The sequence below is a fragment of the Aplysia californica genome, unplaced genomic scaffold (assembly GCF_000002075.1).
Source record: "Aplysia californica isolate F4 #8 unplaced genomic scaffold, AplCal3.0 scaffold01040, whole genome shotgun sequence".
NCBI lineage: Eukaryota > Metazoa > Mollusca > Gastropoda > Aplysiida > Aplysiidae > Aplysia > Aplysia californica.
In genome coordinates this window covers 63,324-80,746 of record NW_004798310.1, presented here as the reverse complement: position 1 = coordinate 80,746, position 17,423 = coordinate 63,324, and the positions used below count along the sequence as shown (strand labels likewise).

Here is a 17,423-nt window from a genome sequence, read left to right as displayed (position 1 = left end):
ATATATATGATGGATATCGACACACCATCGGTTTCCGATGACAACCCGTCCATCAGCCCGATGATGGATACCGACACAACATCGGATTCCGATGACAACCCACGATCGGCGTGATGATGGATTCCGACTTACCATCGGTTTCCGATGACAACCCACCATCGGCGCGATGATGGATACCGACTTACCATCGGTTTCCGATGACAACCCACCATCGGCGCGATGATGGATTCCGACTTACCATCGGTTTCCGATGACAACCCACCATCGGCGCGATGATGGATTCCGACTTACCATCGGTTTCCGATGACAACCCACCATCCGCGCGATGATGGATTCCGACTTACCATCGGTTCCCGATGACAACCCACCATCGGCGCGATGATGGATTCCGACTTACCATCGGTTTCCGATGACAACCCACCATCAGCGCGATGATGGATTCCGACTTACCATCGGTTTCCGATGACAACCCACCATCGGCTCGATGATGGATATCGACTTACCATCGGTTTCCGATGACAACCCACCATCGTCACGATGATGGATATCGACACACCATCGGAAACCGATGACAACACACCATCAGGACGATGTCGAGTTCCCACACACTATCGGAAACCGATGATCACCCAATATCAGAACGATGTCGGATAAATGTGTCTTTCCGCTGGTCAGCCGATAGCACCGCTGTCACACCATAGCCTTTATTTTGTCCATGCATCCATCCCTATTTTATCTTAGTCGTTTGATCCTAAAAATAATTCCCTCAATCAAAAGTTGAATCTATGTCTCTAATTCAAGATGTTCTTATAAATTCAACACCAAGGAGTATATATATATAATGGATATCGACACACCATCGGTTTCCGATGACAACCAGTCCATCGGCCCGATGATGGATACCGACACACCATCGGTTACCGATGACAACCCACGATCGGCGTGATGATGGATACCGACACCCCATCGGTTTCCGATGACAACCCACCATCGGCGCGATGATGGATTCCGACTTACCATCGGTTTCCGATGACAACCCACCATCGGCGCGATGATTGATACCGACTTACCATCGGTTTCCGATGACAACCCACCATCGGCGCGATGATGGATACCGACTTACCATCGGTTTCCGATGACAACCCGCCATCGTCACGAAGATGGATACCGACACACCATCGGTTTCCGATGACAACCCACCATCGGCGTGATGATGGATACCGACTTACCATCGGTTTCTGATGACAACCCACCATCGGCGCGATGATGGATTCCGACTTACCATCGGTTTCCGATGACAACCCACCATCGGCGCGATGATTGATACCGACTTACCATCGGTTTCCGATGACAACCCACCATCGGCGCGATGATGGATACCGACTTACCATCGGTTTCCGATGACAACCCGCCATCGTCACGATGATGGATGTCGACACACCATCGGAAACCGATGACAACCCACCATCAGGACGATGTCGGGTTCCCACACACTATCGGAAACCGATGATCACCCAACATCAGAACGATGTAGGATAAATGTGTCTTTCCGATGGTCAGCCGATAGCACCGCTGTCACACCATAGCCTTTATTTTGTCCATGCTCCCATCCCTATTTCATCTTAGTCGTTTGATCCTAAAAATAATTCCCTCAATCAAAAGTTGAATCTATGTCTCTAATTCAAGATGTTCTTTTATAAAATCAACACCAAGGTGTATATATATATATATATGTTAGTACAATTTCCCCAAACCTAGACCATGAGTCCATTAACAGTAAGACATGAGACTGCAGCCATGGGTAAACAAGCTCAGCTGTGTGGGGGTTTAGTTTTGGTATAGAGGTTTTACAGCGCTCGCAACTGCATAAGGTCAAATGAGTATGAGCGCCAGAAGTCGTGTGTGGCTCTGAGAAAACCCTTCACAAGGTGCAAAATTTCAAAATGAACTTTTTTGCATATTCTAAAAGACACATATTTTCTGAGCATTTTGCACTTTATTTGAATGCAATTGGAGCATTCTGTGAAAAGTTATGGCATTTTAAAGCGAACAGGGGTTCGAGTGTCAAATTTTGACAAAACATGTTTTAAAGTTTTGCTTACTTTGGGAACACATTTTCCATGATGACGATGCATAGAAGCAAATAATGCTGATACCACAGCATAGGGGTGCCATTTGTGGACAGTTTGCTTTTTATTTTAGTGAAATACCTCTCTTCTATGTGAAGTTACGACTGTTTTTATGTTACAACAGTAAATCATTGAATTAGGTAAAAACGCGTAAAAAAATATTATGCTCCTCTCGTGTCATACCAGCAAAAGACAAAGGCGGGTCGTCAAAAGCAGTTGATTCGAACTGGCTGTTGCAAGGCAGGCCATCATTGAGCTTGCAGAAGCATTTCAGGCGCTTCAACTTCGCAAAGCTGTCTGCTCCACACTACACCCTTACCTTCTGGCACCACAAAGGCTTTCACTGTCACGTTCTCTATGAAGGTCACACCTAAGGCATCATCCTCGTCTGTAGATACAGAAATTAAAAGAGAGCGATTTAAAGGTGTGCAGCTTGCATAATGAAATTTATAGTGTTGTACACCACTGTATTTAAATGACCACTATTAGTTCAAACAAACCAGTGATTAATGATCACCAATTGAGAATAATTTGCTCCGTGATCCCTTTACAGTTGACAGGTTGCAACAAGAAGCCAGAATTTTTGTCCATCATTCTGTCACCTCTTGTTTTCGTTTTGCATCGCTGTATTTTTATATGGACCTACTCAGTTTAAGAAATTCACTTTCATGTGACGACAAATAAGTGTAGAATTCTGTGCGTTCTATAGAATTCTGTGAAGAAGTGACAACGCTCTTTAGTGCGCAGAAATAACAAAAAGTATTGAGCATTGGTTTTAAACTGTTAGTTCTGCTGTGCTATAACACTTCCGGAGTCCGGAGATTGCTTTCCTATTGCCTTGCCCGCACGCATGGCTCTATTATTAGACTTCTAGATCTAGATCTATTGCATTGAGTGCATACATGGGGAGGAACGCCGAAAACAATGCAAACGGAACGAAAAAGGAAAGCAGGAGACTCTCTCTTGGTCTCAACAGCAGAGAAGCAGCCTAAAATGAGCCCAGGGAGGAAAAAAGAATTACAAATTGTCAAAGGTAGATCTAATCTATACTCTCTAGATCTAGATCTAGATCTAGATTAGTTACGTTCGTTTAAAAGTCCACGAACTAGATTAGATCTAGATTCTAGATGTAGATCTAGATCTAGACTTCTAGAATCTAGATCTAGATATTAGATCTAGATTAGATCTATTAAATCTAGATATCAGATCTAGATCTAGATCTAGATCTAGTACTAGATTTATATCTAGGTCTAGATCTAGATCTAGATCTATCCATTTGTTTGGCCACCTCTATTCTCACCCGGAGTGAGAATAGTGCAGGCGAGTCTTGTGGCTATTCTCACCCGGTGCGCGTTCACCCTTAGCCTTAACCACAGAATTCTACACTGTGATAACAGAAAAATTGTAGAATTCTGTGCCGTGAACAAACGTTCCATTACAACTGTAGCCTACTTAAAGCGTACAATTTTGTCTGGGCAGTGGAGAGAGAGAGAGAAAGAGAGAGAGGAGTAGCGCGAGAATTTCCGGGCAAAACAAAATGGCGACCCGCGTAGTTCGGCTCGATTCGAAAAGTTAAATAGCCGTAGCATCTTTGTAGACAACCAAATTAATTTACTTTTGTGTTTTAACATCATTTTTTTACTTTGTTTTGGTCAATTTGATCGTCCACACCGATAGACAGTATTCAGAAAGAGACAGAGAGAGAGAGAAGAGGGGAGGAGTTGATCTTGCGAGAACTTCCGGGCGGGTGAGAATAGCCACTTTCCATTTGTTTACATCCAGAGAAGAAATCCAGAAGTCCTGATGACCAAATAGGCAACACAAAGAACAGGGATGCAGCCTAACTGCAAAACATCTAATTATATAGATTATATATATATTATCATTATGGAAAAATTCAGGGGGGCATGCCCCCCCAGACAGATCTCCCCCCCCCGCACCCCTCAGGGGTACGTAGACCCTGATTATTAGGTCAGGGGGAACCCATCTAGATTCTAGATCTAGATCTAGGTTAGATCTAGATATCTAGATTAGATTTAGAGTCTCGGGCAATTGTGATTGTTTACTTTCGCGCCTAGAAATCTAGGTGAAGTGGTTAGCCGTACTTAAGTACTTAGATTTAAGATTTGGCCTGAAACCTGTTGAGTACACAAGTCTCAATGTATATGAGCAATTGCCAAAACATGAGACTCTCTTGAGACTCAGTAGTGCAAAAAAAATCTTATCTTAGGCCCTCTATGCCTATTAACATTTGAAAACAGGACTCATTTTAATTATTCAGGTTTAAAAAGCATGCACTGACATTTAAGGGACCTGGTTTCATCTCAAATATAAATACTTTAGGTACTGCAAACTAAAAATTTATTTACAATTCAGTAGGCCTGTTTTTTGGGGGTCAGTCTCGCCATCATATTTATTAAAAATAAGTACGGCTAGCCTCTTCCAAATCTAGTGCTTTTTCAGTAGTTCCTAAACCTAACCCTAAACCCTAACTAAGACTAAACCCTAAACTCTAACCCTAACTTTTGTATAGTTTGCTCAGTGGACCTTGAACCTTGTCATGGTAAGTGCCAGCCCTCTGTGGAACTCCCTTTATTTTTATTGTAAATTACAACCCCACTTTGCCACTTGCCCGATGGCAACAAAAATCTAGAGATCTAGACCTATACTACGACTCGTAGACTGACTCGGCGATGGGGTCACGAAGTGCGAAGTCAGGAATCTAAACAAAATTCATGATGTCAGATTATCAGTGAAAAGTAAACTGTTGTCAAGTGAAAGAAGAAATAAATCACGGCGTGAAAACATGATGATCAGTTTGAACAAACTGATACTGACGCCGTCGCTTGGCTTGTATTCTCAATTGCAGTTGTTGACATTTCCGACTTCACACTTCTTGACCCCATTGCCAAGTCAGTCTATGAGTCCTAGATATAGATCTAGATTTTCCTCTGTCACCATCGGACAAGGGGCAAAGTGGGGTAATTTACAATAAAAAAATAAAAGAAACGGATGATAGTGTCAGTCGTGAAAAGGTAAAACAAGAATTCACAGTAAATTGACTGCAGTGCAGCCCCAGAGGAAAGCTTTAATTATATGAAAATTAGATTCAGAGTCACTGCGACTATTATTTTATTTTTCTACTTCTACTGAATCAGATGAAATAAAATGAAAACATTAACAAAGGAGGCCTTGACCATCTTGTTCTCAATGGGAAAATAAAAAAAGGTAAAAAGTGCCTAGCAGAAGTTTTCTAAAAACAACTTGAAAGCAGTGCTCATTGGGAGGGTCAATTTGGTTGTCTGAGCTAGCCACTTTTCTGAACATCATTCTCTGTTACTTTTATTCAAGTCCCCCCCTTGATCCCTTACCCTTGTGGATGCTACCTAATTATCAGGCTAATCATACTACAGTCAAAATTGTCAATGGGAAAAGTAGTTGCCCAAGACAGGTGGACGTTTTGAAAAGTGACATTTTCATAAAGAAAAACAATGCAAAGGAGGAAGTGGGAACTGGTTGTTTGTACGGGTAATTTTCTGGGACAGGTGACCATTAGAGCAGGGTCGACTATATTGCGTCCACTGATTAATAATGGATACTTCCTTTTACTTATTGTGTGTTTAAAAAAAATAAGATTTTGTCTGGTGTTTGGGACAACAGCTACCTATTGTCAGCTTGAGAAAAAAAATCGTCAGAGTTTGTTATGTCTTTACACATGGCTTTCCCTGATATTTTGAAAAGTACCTTCAGCTGTGTGCCAAATTATCAAAATATAATGTTTGTGCATAGCTGAGTACTGATCATAACTTGTTTTTATTTTATTTACTATTTTAAAATTTTTTTCTCTCACAGATGTCAATGTTCAGAGTTATATTCAGAGCCGGGCTGTTGAGGTTCGAGCGTTTACAGAACTGGTGAAAAATGTCGGCGGCAACCACACAGCCTTCCAGAAGTTGCCGCGTCACATGCGCCGCAGAGCCATGAGTCATAACATCAAGAGAGTTCCCAGAAGGCTGCATGAAGTCGTCAAGGCGGAGGTATGGTGTAATGGGACAGTTTCACACTTGGGGGAATTCCGTGCTCCGTCAAGCTGTTCTATCTTTTTACTTTTAAAAAGAAATGTGAATTTTAAACTAGAATTGAAAATGTTTCTATATCTTGGATATTGCTTTCATTGTCTATATTTGTAAAATTTTGTAAAACTGTGATGTTTGTTCAAACTGATGTGGATGATATCATATATATATATATATATATATATATATATATATATACAGTTAAGCATGCACCACAGCGAAATATGCACATAGAGAACAGATTTTGAGTTCCCATATTTTTTTTTGTACCTATTCTCATGTGTTTCTTTGTATTTAAATCACGTACATATAGCAAAATTTGTACTCATAACAAAAAGATTTCCACGTCCCACTGACTTTGCTATGTTCGTTGAAATCTGTATTTTCCTAGTTTTCTTAAAATGTCCCATAATTGACGCCTCATCCCCCCAGAGTATCAATGTGAAATAAAACTTAAGTAAAATAACAATAGAAAACCCATGATCTGACCACTTTTTTTCTTGTTTAGCTGGAAAGAACCAAAGCACCTGCTAAAAGACCAAGCCGTCGATATCGAAGACGTCCCAGCAATCTGCTCTCTGAGTACGAAAGGAGAAAACGTAGAATTGGCTGGCTGGAGACACATATCTGGCATGCTAAGAGGTTCAAGATGGTGGAGAAATGGGGCTACAGACTGGCCCTCCACCCTTGTGACAAGAGTGTGCGGGCCTGCTACAGGGCAGTGAATATGCATTGTATGATGCAGGTCAGTGGGAGACGAGATGATAAAACTGAAAGATTCTGTGTTTTTGTTTGGTATTAAAGTCAACTACGGATAAGTTGATGTTGTCGGGGGGAGTGAAAAATATATCAACTCTCATCCAAAGTTCAACTTAACTGCTGGGACCTGTAACGAAGAAGAGGCAGGTGCTGGGACGCGAGAAAAAGATCAACTTAACCGTAGACCGATTCTTGGGAGTTCAACACAAGCTGAGTTGACTGTATATATGTCTTTGATTTCAGTTAAAGACGATAATATTTATCTTTTGTGGGCATCAAGATCAGCTACATGATACTGTTGAACCTGTGTAAGACGGCCACCCATTGTCAAGGAGAAAAGTGGCCGTATAAGACAGGTGGCCGTCTTAGGCAGGACTGATCAAGATGAAGAAAACGAACCATTCCTTTTTGAGGTCCCAACCCAAGGTAGCCGCATTGTTGTTGTTGTTGTTTTCGCTGTTTTTTTTTCTTTTTTTTTCTTCTTTTGTTGCTGCTTTTGTGCATGGGTGACAATAAAGCGAAATGTGTCAAGACAGGGAGGACCGAGTGCTGTGGTAAAACAAACTCATGGGTAGCCACCATTCGGAGAGCGAGCGACGCTTCTGTCGCAAGTTCATGTTGACGTCCATTGTTACTTTGTTACAGACTGGGTAAACAGTGACCACTCACCTCACTTACGATTTGTGTATGACTGGGCGGGGCTTATGGGTTATGAGGGGTCACACGCTTACCTCACCAGCAGCTGAAAATTTGTTACCTATTGGTCAACAGTGGGAGGGGCCAAGGCAACATGATCGGTTGGAGGGACTACCTTACAACAACGATAGGTGATTGGATTATGACGGCTCGCCCACACCGCCAGGGGCCAATGCACAATTTATGACAAAATGTAATGGAGTCACTAAGGTGGCCGTCTAAGACAGGTGTTATTGCTTGGTGTGATAGGGGTTGTGTGTTAAAATATGGCCGCGTTGAACAGGTGCCCGTTTTACACAGTTAAATTATATAGAAAAAGCGCAAGGGGGGAAATGGAAAGTGGCCGTTTGTACAGGTGGCCTTCTTATAGAGGTGGCCGTCAGGGCAGGTTCGACTGTATTATTTGGTTGAGGAATAATCAAGGAAGCTAAGCAAGATGATAATGAGTAGGAACTCAGTGGTACCACTTGAAATCTATATATAACTACCCACACAAGTACATGCTTTTTTTTTTTTTAGGTCTCTTCAAATACTAAGCTCTTAGGTGGAGACCACTGAATGTGTGAATTTTATGCTTGTTGTCTTTGAAGTTCAATCTGAAAAGGTTTTGATGGTTTTTGTTTCTCTGCCAAAGTTGTAGAAGCAGGTAATTTATCTGGAAATTCACAAAACTTGAATCGCTGATAAATGTTATCGTGGTAATTTCTTTTTGTGGTGGAAACCCTCTTCATTTGTGAAATTTGCATTTGTAGTGGACGTTGTGTAGTGGTCTCCACTGACTTCTGTTCAGAATCACTCTATCTCATTCTGTTCTGGATTAAATGCGCCTGTTACTCTACCCACTCTCTGCACCCTGCATCTCTTCAAACGTCAGCTTTATTGTTTTCAGGACGTGTCTTTTGAGAGCTACATAGAGGTCAAAGGATCAAGAGAGGATATCCTGAGTGGTCTTTCTCACATCACAAGTCAAGAGTCTGGTAAGTGCATGTCTCAGGAATAGGTTTCTAACATTTCTTTGAACAGGATCTCTTCACAGTTGCTATAATCCGTTAAATATTGGTCTCAGTCATTCTTTTTCTTCTTATTATTCAACTGTAAATGAACACCCCAGTCTCTAGCGCAAAGACTGTTGTTTACCGCAGGTCCTCCAGGCTCCCACAGAGTTTTGGGTTTCCATGCCAAAGGTTGGGCCAATATTTTTTTCTAAGAAATCTAAGTACAATTTTCTGAAGTAATGCCGGACAGGTGATTTGCAATATTGGGTACAAATGCCCTGGGAGTGGAATGTCAGCAGAGATTCAAACGCTACACGTGATAAAGTCCCCTGGCTGCCGAACAGTTACACAATGAGCTGTGCTATGGTCTGTGCAACCAAACTTTGCTCCAGGCTATGCCCCATACTACTCTTTGTTTTGCAAAAGATATGTCAAACGGCACAGGTGTGCATTTGAGCGAATCTGCCTTTCTTACACGGCCATCTTTGGCACCTGATATTGTTGATTAAAAAACCTCACCTTTTTTTCAAAGTTCATTTGGATAAAATTGAATTGAAAGTCAGTGGGGATGACACCATTGTATCTGAGTTTGACGATACTTATAATGTTATCATAATTATTTCAAAAAATAGATAAGAAAGTTTCTACTCTCAAGAAGATATTGAACTGAAGTAGAGAAGTGGGTGTGGCAGGCAATCAATGTAGTCCACAACAGCCCCCCCCCCCTCTCCCACACACACACATACCCATTCACACCTCATAGACCAGTCACACCTCATAGACCAGATTGAATGTTGTGTCAGCCAAACTGTACTTAACTGAAATATTTTTTAATGTCTAGACCTTCACCTACAAATTTTCTTTCTGTTTATGATTGATCTGTTTCTATAGGTCCTACTTTTGCTTCTAAGATGACATCAGCGGGCACAAGACAGGGCTTAGTGACCTTGTACTCCTTTGACTCCTACCCACGTGGCTGCATTGGTCAGGTGACTTATCTGTGGAAGGGCAGGAAAATAGCTGACGGTGAGAGTGAAGATGAGTCATTGTTGTGGATCTGCTGCCATCCATCTTTCTATAGCCAGGCCATGAGTGAGTTACGCAAATGTTTTCCTGTCAGTGAGAGTCAGGATGGAATAAATGGCTGTGAAAATGGGAATGATGGAGTTCCAGCCTCACCTCTAGTCCGTGTCACATCATTGAAGGACCAGCTTGTCACTTTGAGGTTGTATGGTCCTGGTTCGAATACCGTACTGGCAGAGGTATTGAGACCAGCCAGTGTTGTGCCGGCACAGTCAGAGGGTAGTGCTGGAACAACTGGAAAAGTGGAGAGTGAAAGAAACAATCCAGCGATGTGGTGGAAGGAATATTACTCCTCCGAGGCTACGAGAGGTGACCTTGACAGGCAGATAGAGGTTTGGTCTAGACTGAAACTTTGCAGATCTCCAGCGGAGTCTCCCCCACACTCTGTGATCGCTGTGACGGTAAGGGACCCCCGTGTTCTGCTACCGCCCAAGAGACAGAAGGTGGCGAGTTCAAACACAGGTGAGCTGAATTATGATTGTTGTGTACATTATAATATGCTGATAAACTTTTTCCAGTTAAAATTTTTTTGTTGTTGTAGATCTAGTGGTATTTATTTATCTATTTCCTGTGAAAAATTGACACTTTTGTGCTGACTGGTTTAGTAAATAAAATATGTAGTAATAGAAACGATAAATAGCTCGTTTGACAGCGCCTGACAATGACCAATGCATCTGCAGAGAATAGTTTAAAGCAAAATTTAAAAAATAAAGGCCAAAGAGAACTTGTGGCTTTTGCTATGTCTAATGAGGCCAAATCTGGAAGAGTAGAGTTGTTTAACTTGCGCAAAGGTTTGTTTTTAAGTAAAAAAGATCGGGGCAAACATCAGATTCACTCTATTTGCCAATATCTGATGGCGTCATGAAGTAATAAGGTTTAACAACTTTGACTAGAGAAGCTGAAAGAGTAAGTTTTTTCGTGTTGCTGTTTTGAGAATTTTTGTGCTTGTTGTAAGCATTTTCTCCCAACAATCCATTACTCTGGCTGGGTAGCTCAGATGGAAGAGCGCTGGCAACATTGCCAGAGGTCACAGGTTCGAATCCTGTCCTGGTCTTTTTTCTTGACACTCCCTTCACTGAATGCATGTTTGATATTGTTTCGTTATTCATGTTTTATTATTTTGTATTTCTTTTTTTGTTTTCTGTAATTGTGTTGTAGACTGTAGTGAATGTCTGTTCTGTTGTAGACATTTTCATGATCACAAAACAGGATAAAAATACCTATAAAGACTGGAATAACTCTTGTTTGAAGTCAACAAGAACAGTTATGATGTATTCAGATTTGAGGTTTATATAAAACTTGTTTTATTGATTGATAATTTTGTGTGCTTAAAATGCTTGTCTATTTTTGTTTCATTATTGATCTCTTCAACAGTTCATCAAAAAATAATTTGGCTTTCATCTTCATCGTTCTTAAAGTTTTACTTTTTTTTCACCCTTTTGTATTATATCATGTACTTTTAATTGTAATCTTATGGGAACTATGAATCTTTTTATTATAGTCTTAATTTGTAAGTTATTTTTTTGTGTTCAGATTCATCAAACATTTTATATATATTGTCGCCTCAGAACATTTTGTCCAAAGTGTACTTAAAATAGAATATATAGAGGACACTTTTGGACAAAATTGTTCTGAGGCGACGACTTATATGTGTATTGAAAACTCTAAATATAGCAAAACTTACTTAAATGTAAATGTATAATATACTACATGAACACATCTAGACTCAATGTCTGTGAAACTACCCTTATGTAGTAGCTGGGTGTTTGGAGGGTGCTAATGGTTGCTCCTAACCTACTTCTTTTCTTTCCTGCTGTTGTTTTTTGTCCGTCTTTCCCAGCTCAATTCGAAGGTTATTTTGTCAATGTGCTTCTCTTTACACAAACAAACCAAGTGTCATGACCTTTCTAAATGTGTTTTGAAAACTCATGATAATAATAATATCAACACCAGCTGTAAGCTGTAATGGATTACTGAATATCAAGCCTCAAAATCTGTGAACTTGTCGTTATCTTATATGTGGGTGGATGGAGGGTACCTTTAGTGGGTCCCTCTTTTTTCCCCTCTCTCTGTCTTTTTCTTTCCCCACTTTAACTTTGACCCTATATTAATATCTGTTCTTTTTGTATCGATGTTCTTTTCTTTCCTCAAACAGAGCTGAAACTAAACTATACTAATACTATACCATACCCCGTGTCTAGGCTCAGTTTTTTCCTCAAAGCTAAAAACTAGACAATATTTTACCCTGTGTCTAGGCTCAGTGTGTGCCCAGCTACCATCGGAATTGTTTAGCCCAGAGGTCAGCTCCAGCCCGCTGTGGGATGTCTCGGTGAGACAGACGGTGAAGAGTTCCAAGATGGCGGAGAAGGAACTGAACAAGCTGAAGGGCCAGCAGTTGATTCCAGGTACTACTTTATGTTGCTGTAGCAAACAATCCACTAAAGGCAGAAAATTTTGCACCCTCTCAAAGCTCTATCAATGATCAAAGATGCACCTTTCAACATCACCAAAATACAGGTTAATGCTATTATCAAGGCTTATAATTTTCTTTCCTTTTATGATTTCTGAGAGGAACAACACAACAAAAACTAGTTTTTTTGTCTCTGGTGTAAAAATACCCGAACGGACTGAAGTGGATTACTCGCGACACCTGCGATTAGCTCTGTTGTGTTTTTGTCACTTCATGCTACATGGTGTGCGATGCTTTTATCCAGCGTAGGCACAATTAAGGTCATTGAAAAAGTTTGCGGTTTGTGCCAGGCACTATGTTTGTTCTCTCAACGTTTTGTAGTTCAAGGGATTGGCGATGATTAATGTTCTATTGAGTGTGTGATTGGATGGTGACACTGGTGGATCCTACTTCTTTCCTTTCTTTTTGTTGCTTGTGTCTGTTGTCTTATCCTTTTTCTTTCACTAAAAGTAAATGGCTGATATTGTACAGATGTGCTGCTCTTTATTCAATTGCGTCTCATCGGCTCAATTTTTATCATTGAGGAGGTGGGCTGCATCGACTCGTGGTTATTCTGAGCTGCAGTGGGTACATTCTAGAAGAAAGATGGAGATACTCCATAAAATTTGCTTTTTTTCACTGTCTTCAGAATTCTACTTGCATCTCTTGTGAAGACGGTGAAAAGTCTTTAAACTATACCCACAGACACTTATGACCTCAAACTCTTTCAAATATCTCTGTTTTGATGGTGGTTTTTCTTTGTATACAGTTTTACATTCTGATTGATAGATTCTCAAAATATATATTGATGATGTCAGACTTGGGGAGAAGACCAGACCATTAATGATATTGTGTCGTAATGCAGTGGAATCAGGCACTCGTCAATTTTTGAGCATGTGGAGTTATTGCCATCATCTGAAAGCTTGTTCATTTATTTTGCTTTTAAGGAAAATAGTACTCCTGTTTTTAAAAGAACTCGAGATATTTGCGATAGAAGGAAGTTGGGGCCGTCTGTTTTCAAAGGTAAAATTAGCAAGAAAATGGCCACCAAAGTTTGGTGACTTCTAAAGCTTGAGTGTTTTGGAAACTGCAAATTTACTTTTTTGTGCCTTTGATCAATCAAAGTACTATCCATGTTTTTAAATGAATAGAAGGTATTGAGCCAAGAAAGAAACTTAGAAAAAATGTGCCCAACGTCCAGTAAAATACTCATTTCCTTGATTACATGATTTGGACGAATGCCTGATTTCACCACGCTGCCTCACAATTTTTTTCACAGAGGCATCGTCCAGGTGCTGTCTTAGCCTCTTCTCCTCTGTTTGTGAATTTATTATTTTTCCCTTTACCCTTTATACACCTTGAATTTTTTATTTTCAACTGGGAATTTGTCTCTGAAAGAAGGAAGATATCAATGGTGTCAAGCTCTGACTGTGAAACTGGAAGAAATAGGTCAACTAATTTTTTTGTTCTAATATCTTTGCTGATGTCAATCTGTAGGTTTCATTAAAAAATCAGGATCAGCATGCACTATAATAAATGGTATTAAAAAAATACTGCAGGCTAACTTTTATTTCTTCTCTCATTGAAATAAGAAAATTTGTTTGCTGGTTGAAAAAGTTTCAAGAAACCAGTTACGTGGTTAGAGCATGACACTGTCGATATTGAAATTAACTCACTGCCTACCCTCCATATTTCCCGTTGCTATCACCACTTCAACACAATTAACACAGGGTCACAAATATAGCTGTGGTAAGAACACTAAAAGATAGGTTCTGAACACTGAAACCTCAGGGGCGGCAGTAAAAACTGTTGGCAGCTGAAACTGAACTTTGGCCCCAGCATATACTGCATGGGTTGGCAGTGAGCTAATATTGGAGTCTTCTTAAACCGAACGCTTAGTCTGAAAACAGCGGTAAATGGAAAGAAAATGAAATTCCTGATTTTTTTTCCTTCTTTGACAACCTCTCTCCTTGAAAAACCTGGCTGAACCAGAGAAAAATCTAGCGGTCTGGCATATTTCCGTTTAGGCGGACTCCACTGTATATCATTACTCCAATTTAGAGGGGTTGTACCTCTTCTGATAAGTGAGCACTGGATCTGTTCTTTTGGGTGAGGGAGGAGGGATGCATTTATTGATATATTTTTTTCTTATTTTCTTATCTTATAGTTATAGGGTTAGGGGAGGATTGATATATATATATATTTATTTTCTTTTGATTTTCTAATCTTATGTGGATAAAACTTTTTTCTCAGGCAGTGAACTGGACCTAGGTGATGAGGAATCTCGCATCCCGGTGCTTCTGATCCAGAGACCAGGAATTCCCAGCAGCCCGTCACTGTCTTCTAGTTCACAGGCAGGCTACGCCAGTGGTTGGGATGTGGTCATACCTGGGGGGTGGGCAATGGCATTCTGGGTGGCCTTTGTCTACCGGGGTGCTCGGGTGGGTGGTTTGCGGGAGGCCCAGAGTGTCTGGCTCCAGGCCGGTCAACTCTCTGCACCAGGAGATTTCCCAGACAGCCGGGCTGGATTGTCTGAGATAAATGCGGAACTCGGAGATTTGAAAACTAGGCATGAGAGGAGACCACCAGCTAAACGGCCTAATTATACCAAACTTGGGATGCTGTTTCCTTTTGAGTACAAGGCTGGTGAACTTGTGAAAATCTGGACAGCGAAGGTTGTTGAAAATCTTCCAGGTGTGGTGTTAAACTCGCAGTATGTCCTGGATGGAAACAATGACAACGGTGTGGTTGTATTAAGAGAGAGGAAATTACTTTGTCTATTGGACAGTGTCTTGGCAAATCCGAGCAGATTTTTAAAATATGGTCTTACTTCAATGAGCAAAAACAATAATAAGAACAATAACAAGAACTGTGAGCAAAACGAATCTGGAAATATTTATAGCCAACTCTCGCGTTATGCTGCTGGTAAGAGACTGCTTGACAACTTCCTTTCAGCTCTCGTGCCCGTCTCCTTCCACATGCTTCTCAGGGGTGTCCCGTATTTTCGTGGTCACGTCTGTCTTCCGTCCGACGACGATTTGAGAACATTAGATGGTGATAAATCGTATGGAGGACCTGTTGAAAACCTGCATAAAGACCCTGGTCGTTCTGTGAGAAAGGCAGAGAGGAAAGAGCGGCTTAAACTCCGGAGGAAGAAGCAAAAGGGGAGAAAGACAAATGCTGGGAGCTCAGTAAAGGGTGAAGAAACATCAGGCTCTCATTCTAGTGCTTTTGTGGTGCAAAGTTTGGATCTTCTCAATCGAACAGCTCAAGAAACGCTGAAAACACAAGAAGTACAGTCAGCACCACAGCAACACGAGGAAAAACTTGATGTGCTTACCCAGACTGGTCGTCCGATCATTGGCTTTGTAAGGAAAGGGGACTTTGACCTTGGGCGAGGTCAGGGGTCAGGGGTGGCATTCTGTTCTGTGGCAGCTCTGTTAGAGCTTGTAGAGCAACAGAAGGCGAGGACGAGAAGCCTGGTGCTGGTCAGAAACCCCTCCTCCCTGCAGTTTAGATTTGCCTCACTCAGTATTGCAATGTAAGATTTAACTCATTCCACGCCACGGTCAATTCGAATTCCAACTCTATGCCAATGCCATGAAAATTTCCATTTGGCCAACAGACCTATTGGGGTACTTACTTTGAGGGCTATTACAATTATTTAGCTGTCAGATGTATCCATATTATACCAACATGAAGGAAAATTAATAAGAATTATAAAAAGTTTATAAAACTCAAATAAATGATGACAGAATATAAACATATGCACCACCATAAGTTGACAAAGTGCAACATGAACAAAAATGATGATGGGCATATGGACGATACAACATGACATTTTTTATGTAGACTACTCTTATCATATGTGAGCACTTTTCATTTTCTTTTCTTCAATCAGAAAGATAAGAATAAGATAAACTTTATTGATCCGTGAGGATGATGAGTCTTCATAATGGATACCATTTTAGATTGTGCGACTTTACGAAATGTACATCATGTATAATACTTTGTGTTACAATATTAGGTTTATACTTACAATAATAGTAGGCTTACTGACATTTTGACTACCGATACCAGTGCATTATTGTCAGGTTTTGCTTTTGTCAGTTTTATGTTTGCCCCATGATCATTTTGGTTGAGAAGTCAGTCTTCTACTTTAATCCCAGCTCCTTTTTGCTCAGTTTTACTTTTGCAGAGTCCATGAAGTTTTTTTGTTTGTTTCTCTTTATGAAAGCAGCTTTAGATCTAGTTCTCTGGTTCATCATTGTATATATATCGTTGCCTCAGAATTCTAAATAAAAAAATGGTTAGAGTTAGAGATCTAACTTGGTTTCTGTAAATTTTACAGAAGAGTGAAAACAACAAAAAAATTCAAGGCTATTGTACACATTTCAGCTGTTTAAAATCCAATTATTTGGATAGGTTAAAACCCAAAACCACATTTTAGAAGTAAGCTGTTTAGAATCCTGCAGCGACGATATATGTATAATTTTCCTGCCACAATGTTTGCATGGGCTAGGACAAGGGTTTCTTTATCACAGAACGGAAGAACTTTCAGGGCTGGTTGGGTGAAGTGAGGGAACCATTGAGATAAGGTGTGATAATTTTGTTACCATCACAAGAACCATATGTTCTGGAAAGCTTGATAAAAGTTTGTATCCAAAAAAGATACATCGTTAGGTAGGGGCTACCTCTTTGGCTCTTCTTCATATAGTGCCTATTCTGGTCCTAGCAACTAAAACCTAAAGCAAAGGTGAAATTTAATAAAACCATGATATTTTGTGATATTCTTTGTCCTCTCCATGTTGTTGTCAGTCACCGACCTAGCTCTATGTTACATTTGTTCATGCCAATGCCATGGTTATATTTCATTAAAGTTTTAAGTATGTCTGAATTTCATTTTCATTCCACTTCTTTTAAACTGTTCCAAGCTTCCAATCCATTGTTTAGCTGTAGATGGGAAAGATCAAGATGTTTTCTCAAAGAGTTGTGTACCGGTACATTGTTAAGTTAGTGACCATGGACAATTTTCAGATTATATGAAGCACATCGATAGTTCATTTTGAATGGGTAAAACCCTACGGTACAACAAGACACAATGAAAAAGGTCACTTCCTCGGACAGCTTGTTTCACGGGACTATTTCAGCGAGTGGACTCTGTTTAGAGATTAACATGAAATCGCTGGATAGAAAACAAAGTTCAGCTACTCTTTACAGTTTAGAGACGATGCTA

The 17,423-nt window shown here is 40.4% G+C and overlaps 1 protein-coding gene and 1 long non-coding RNA gene across 2 annotated transcripts in view; one reads left to right on the top strand and one right to left on the bottom strand.

Moving 5' to 3' along the window:
* LOC118478842 overlaps nucleotides 1–2,538 on the bottom strand; it is a 4,404-nt gene extending 1,866 nt beyond the window's left edge. The window contains exon 1 of the long non-coding RNA XR_004859311.1: nucleotides 2,449–2,538. This is a non-coding gene — a long non-coding RNA (uncharacterized LOC118478842). The remainder of the gene's footprint in view (nucleotides 1–2,448) is intronic.
* Nucleotides 2,539–2,851: 313 nt separating this feature from the next.
* Nucleotides 2,852–17,084, top strand: LOC101849807 (ribonucleases P/MRP protein subunit POP1). The gene is made up of 7 exons (XM_005111318.3): nucleotides 2,852–3,162; nucleotides 5,982–6,166; nucleotides 6,714–6,950; nucleotides 8,550–8,637; nucleotides 9,547–10,200; nucleotides 11,994–12,143; nucleotides 14,441–17,084. The coding sequence occupies exons 1-7, from the start codon at nucleotides 3,054–3,056 to the stop codon at nucleotides 15,730–15,732; spliced, it is 2,715 nt and encodes a 904-aa protein (XP_005111375.1). The 5' UTR covers nucleotides 2,852–3,053; the 3' UTR covers nucleotides 15,733–17,084.
* The last annotated feature ends 339 nt before the right edge of the window (nucleotides 17,085–17,423 follow it).

Excerpts from the sequence above, each read along its gene's own strand:
- LOC101849807 (XM_005111318.3), top strand. The coding sequence starts at position 3,054 with ATGCAAACGGAACGAAAAAGGAAAGCAGGAGACTCTCTCTTGGTCTCA. Across the intron at positions 6,951-8,549 it reads ATATGCATTGTATGATGCAG|GACGTGTCTTTTGAGAGCTA; the intron begins GTCAGTGGGAGA and ends TATTGTTTTCAG. Across the intron at positions 10,201-11,993 it reads GGTGGCGAGTTCAAACACAG|GCTCAGTGTGTGCCCAGCTA; the intron begins GTGAGCTGAATT and ends CCCTGTGTCTAG.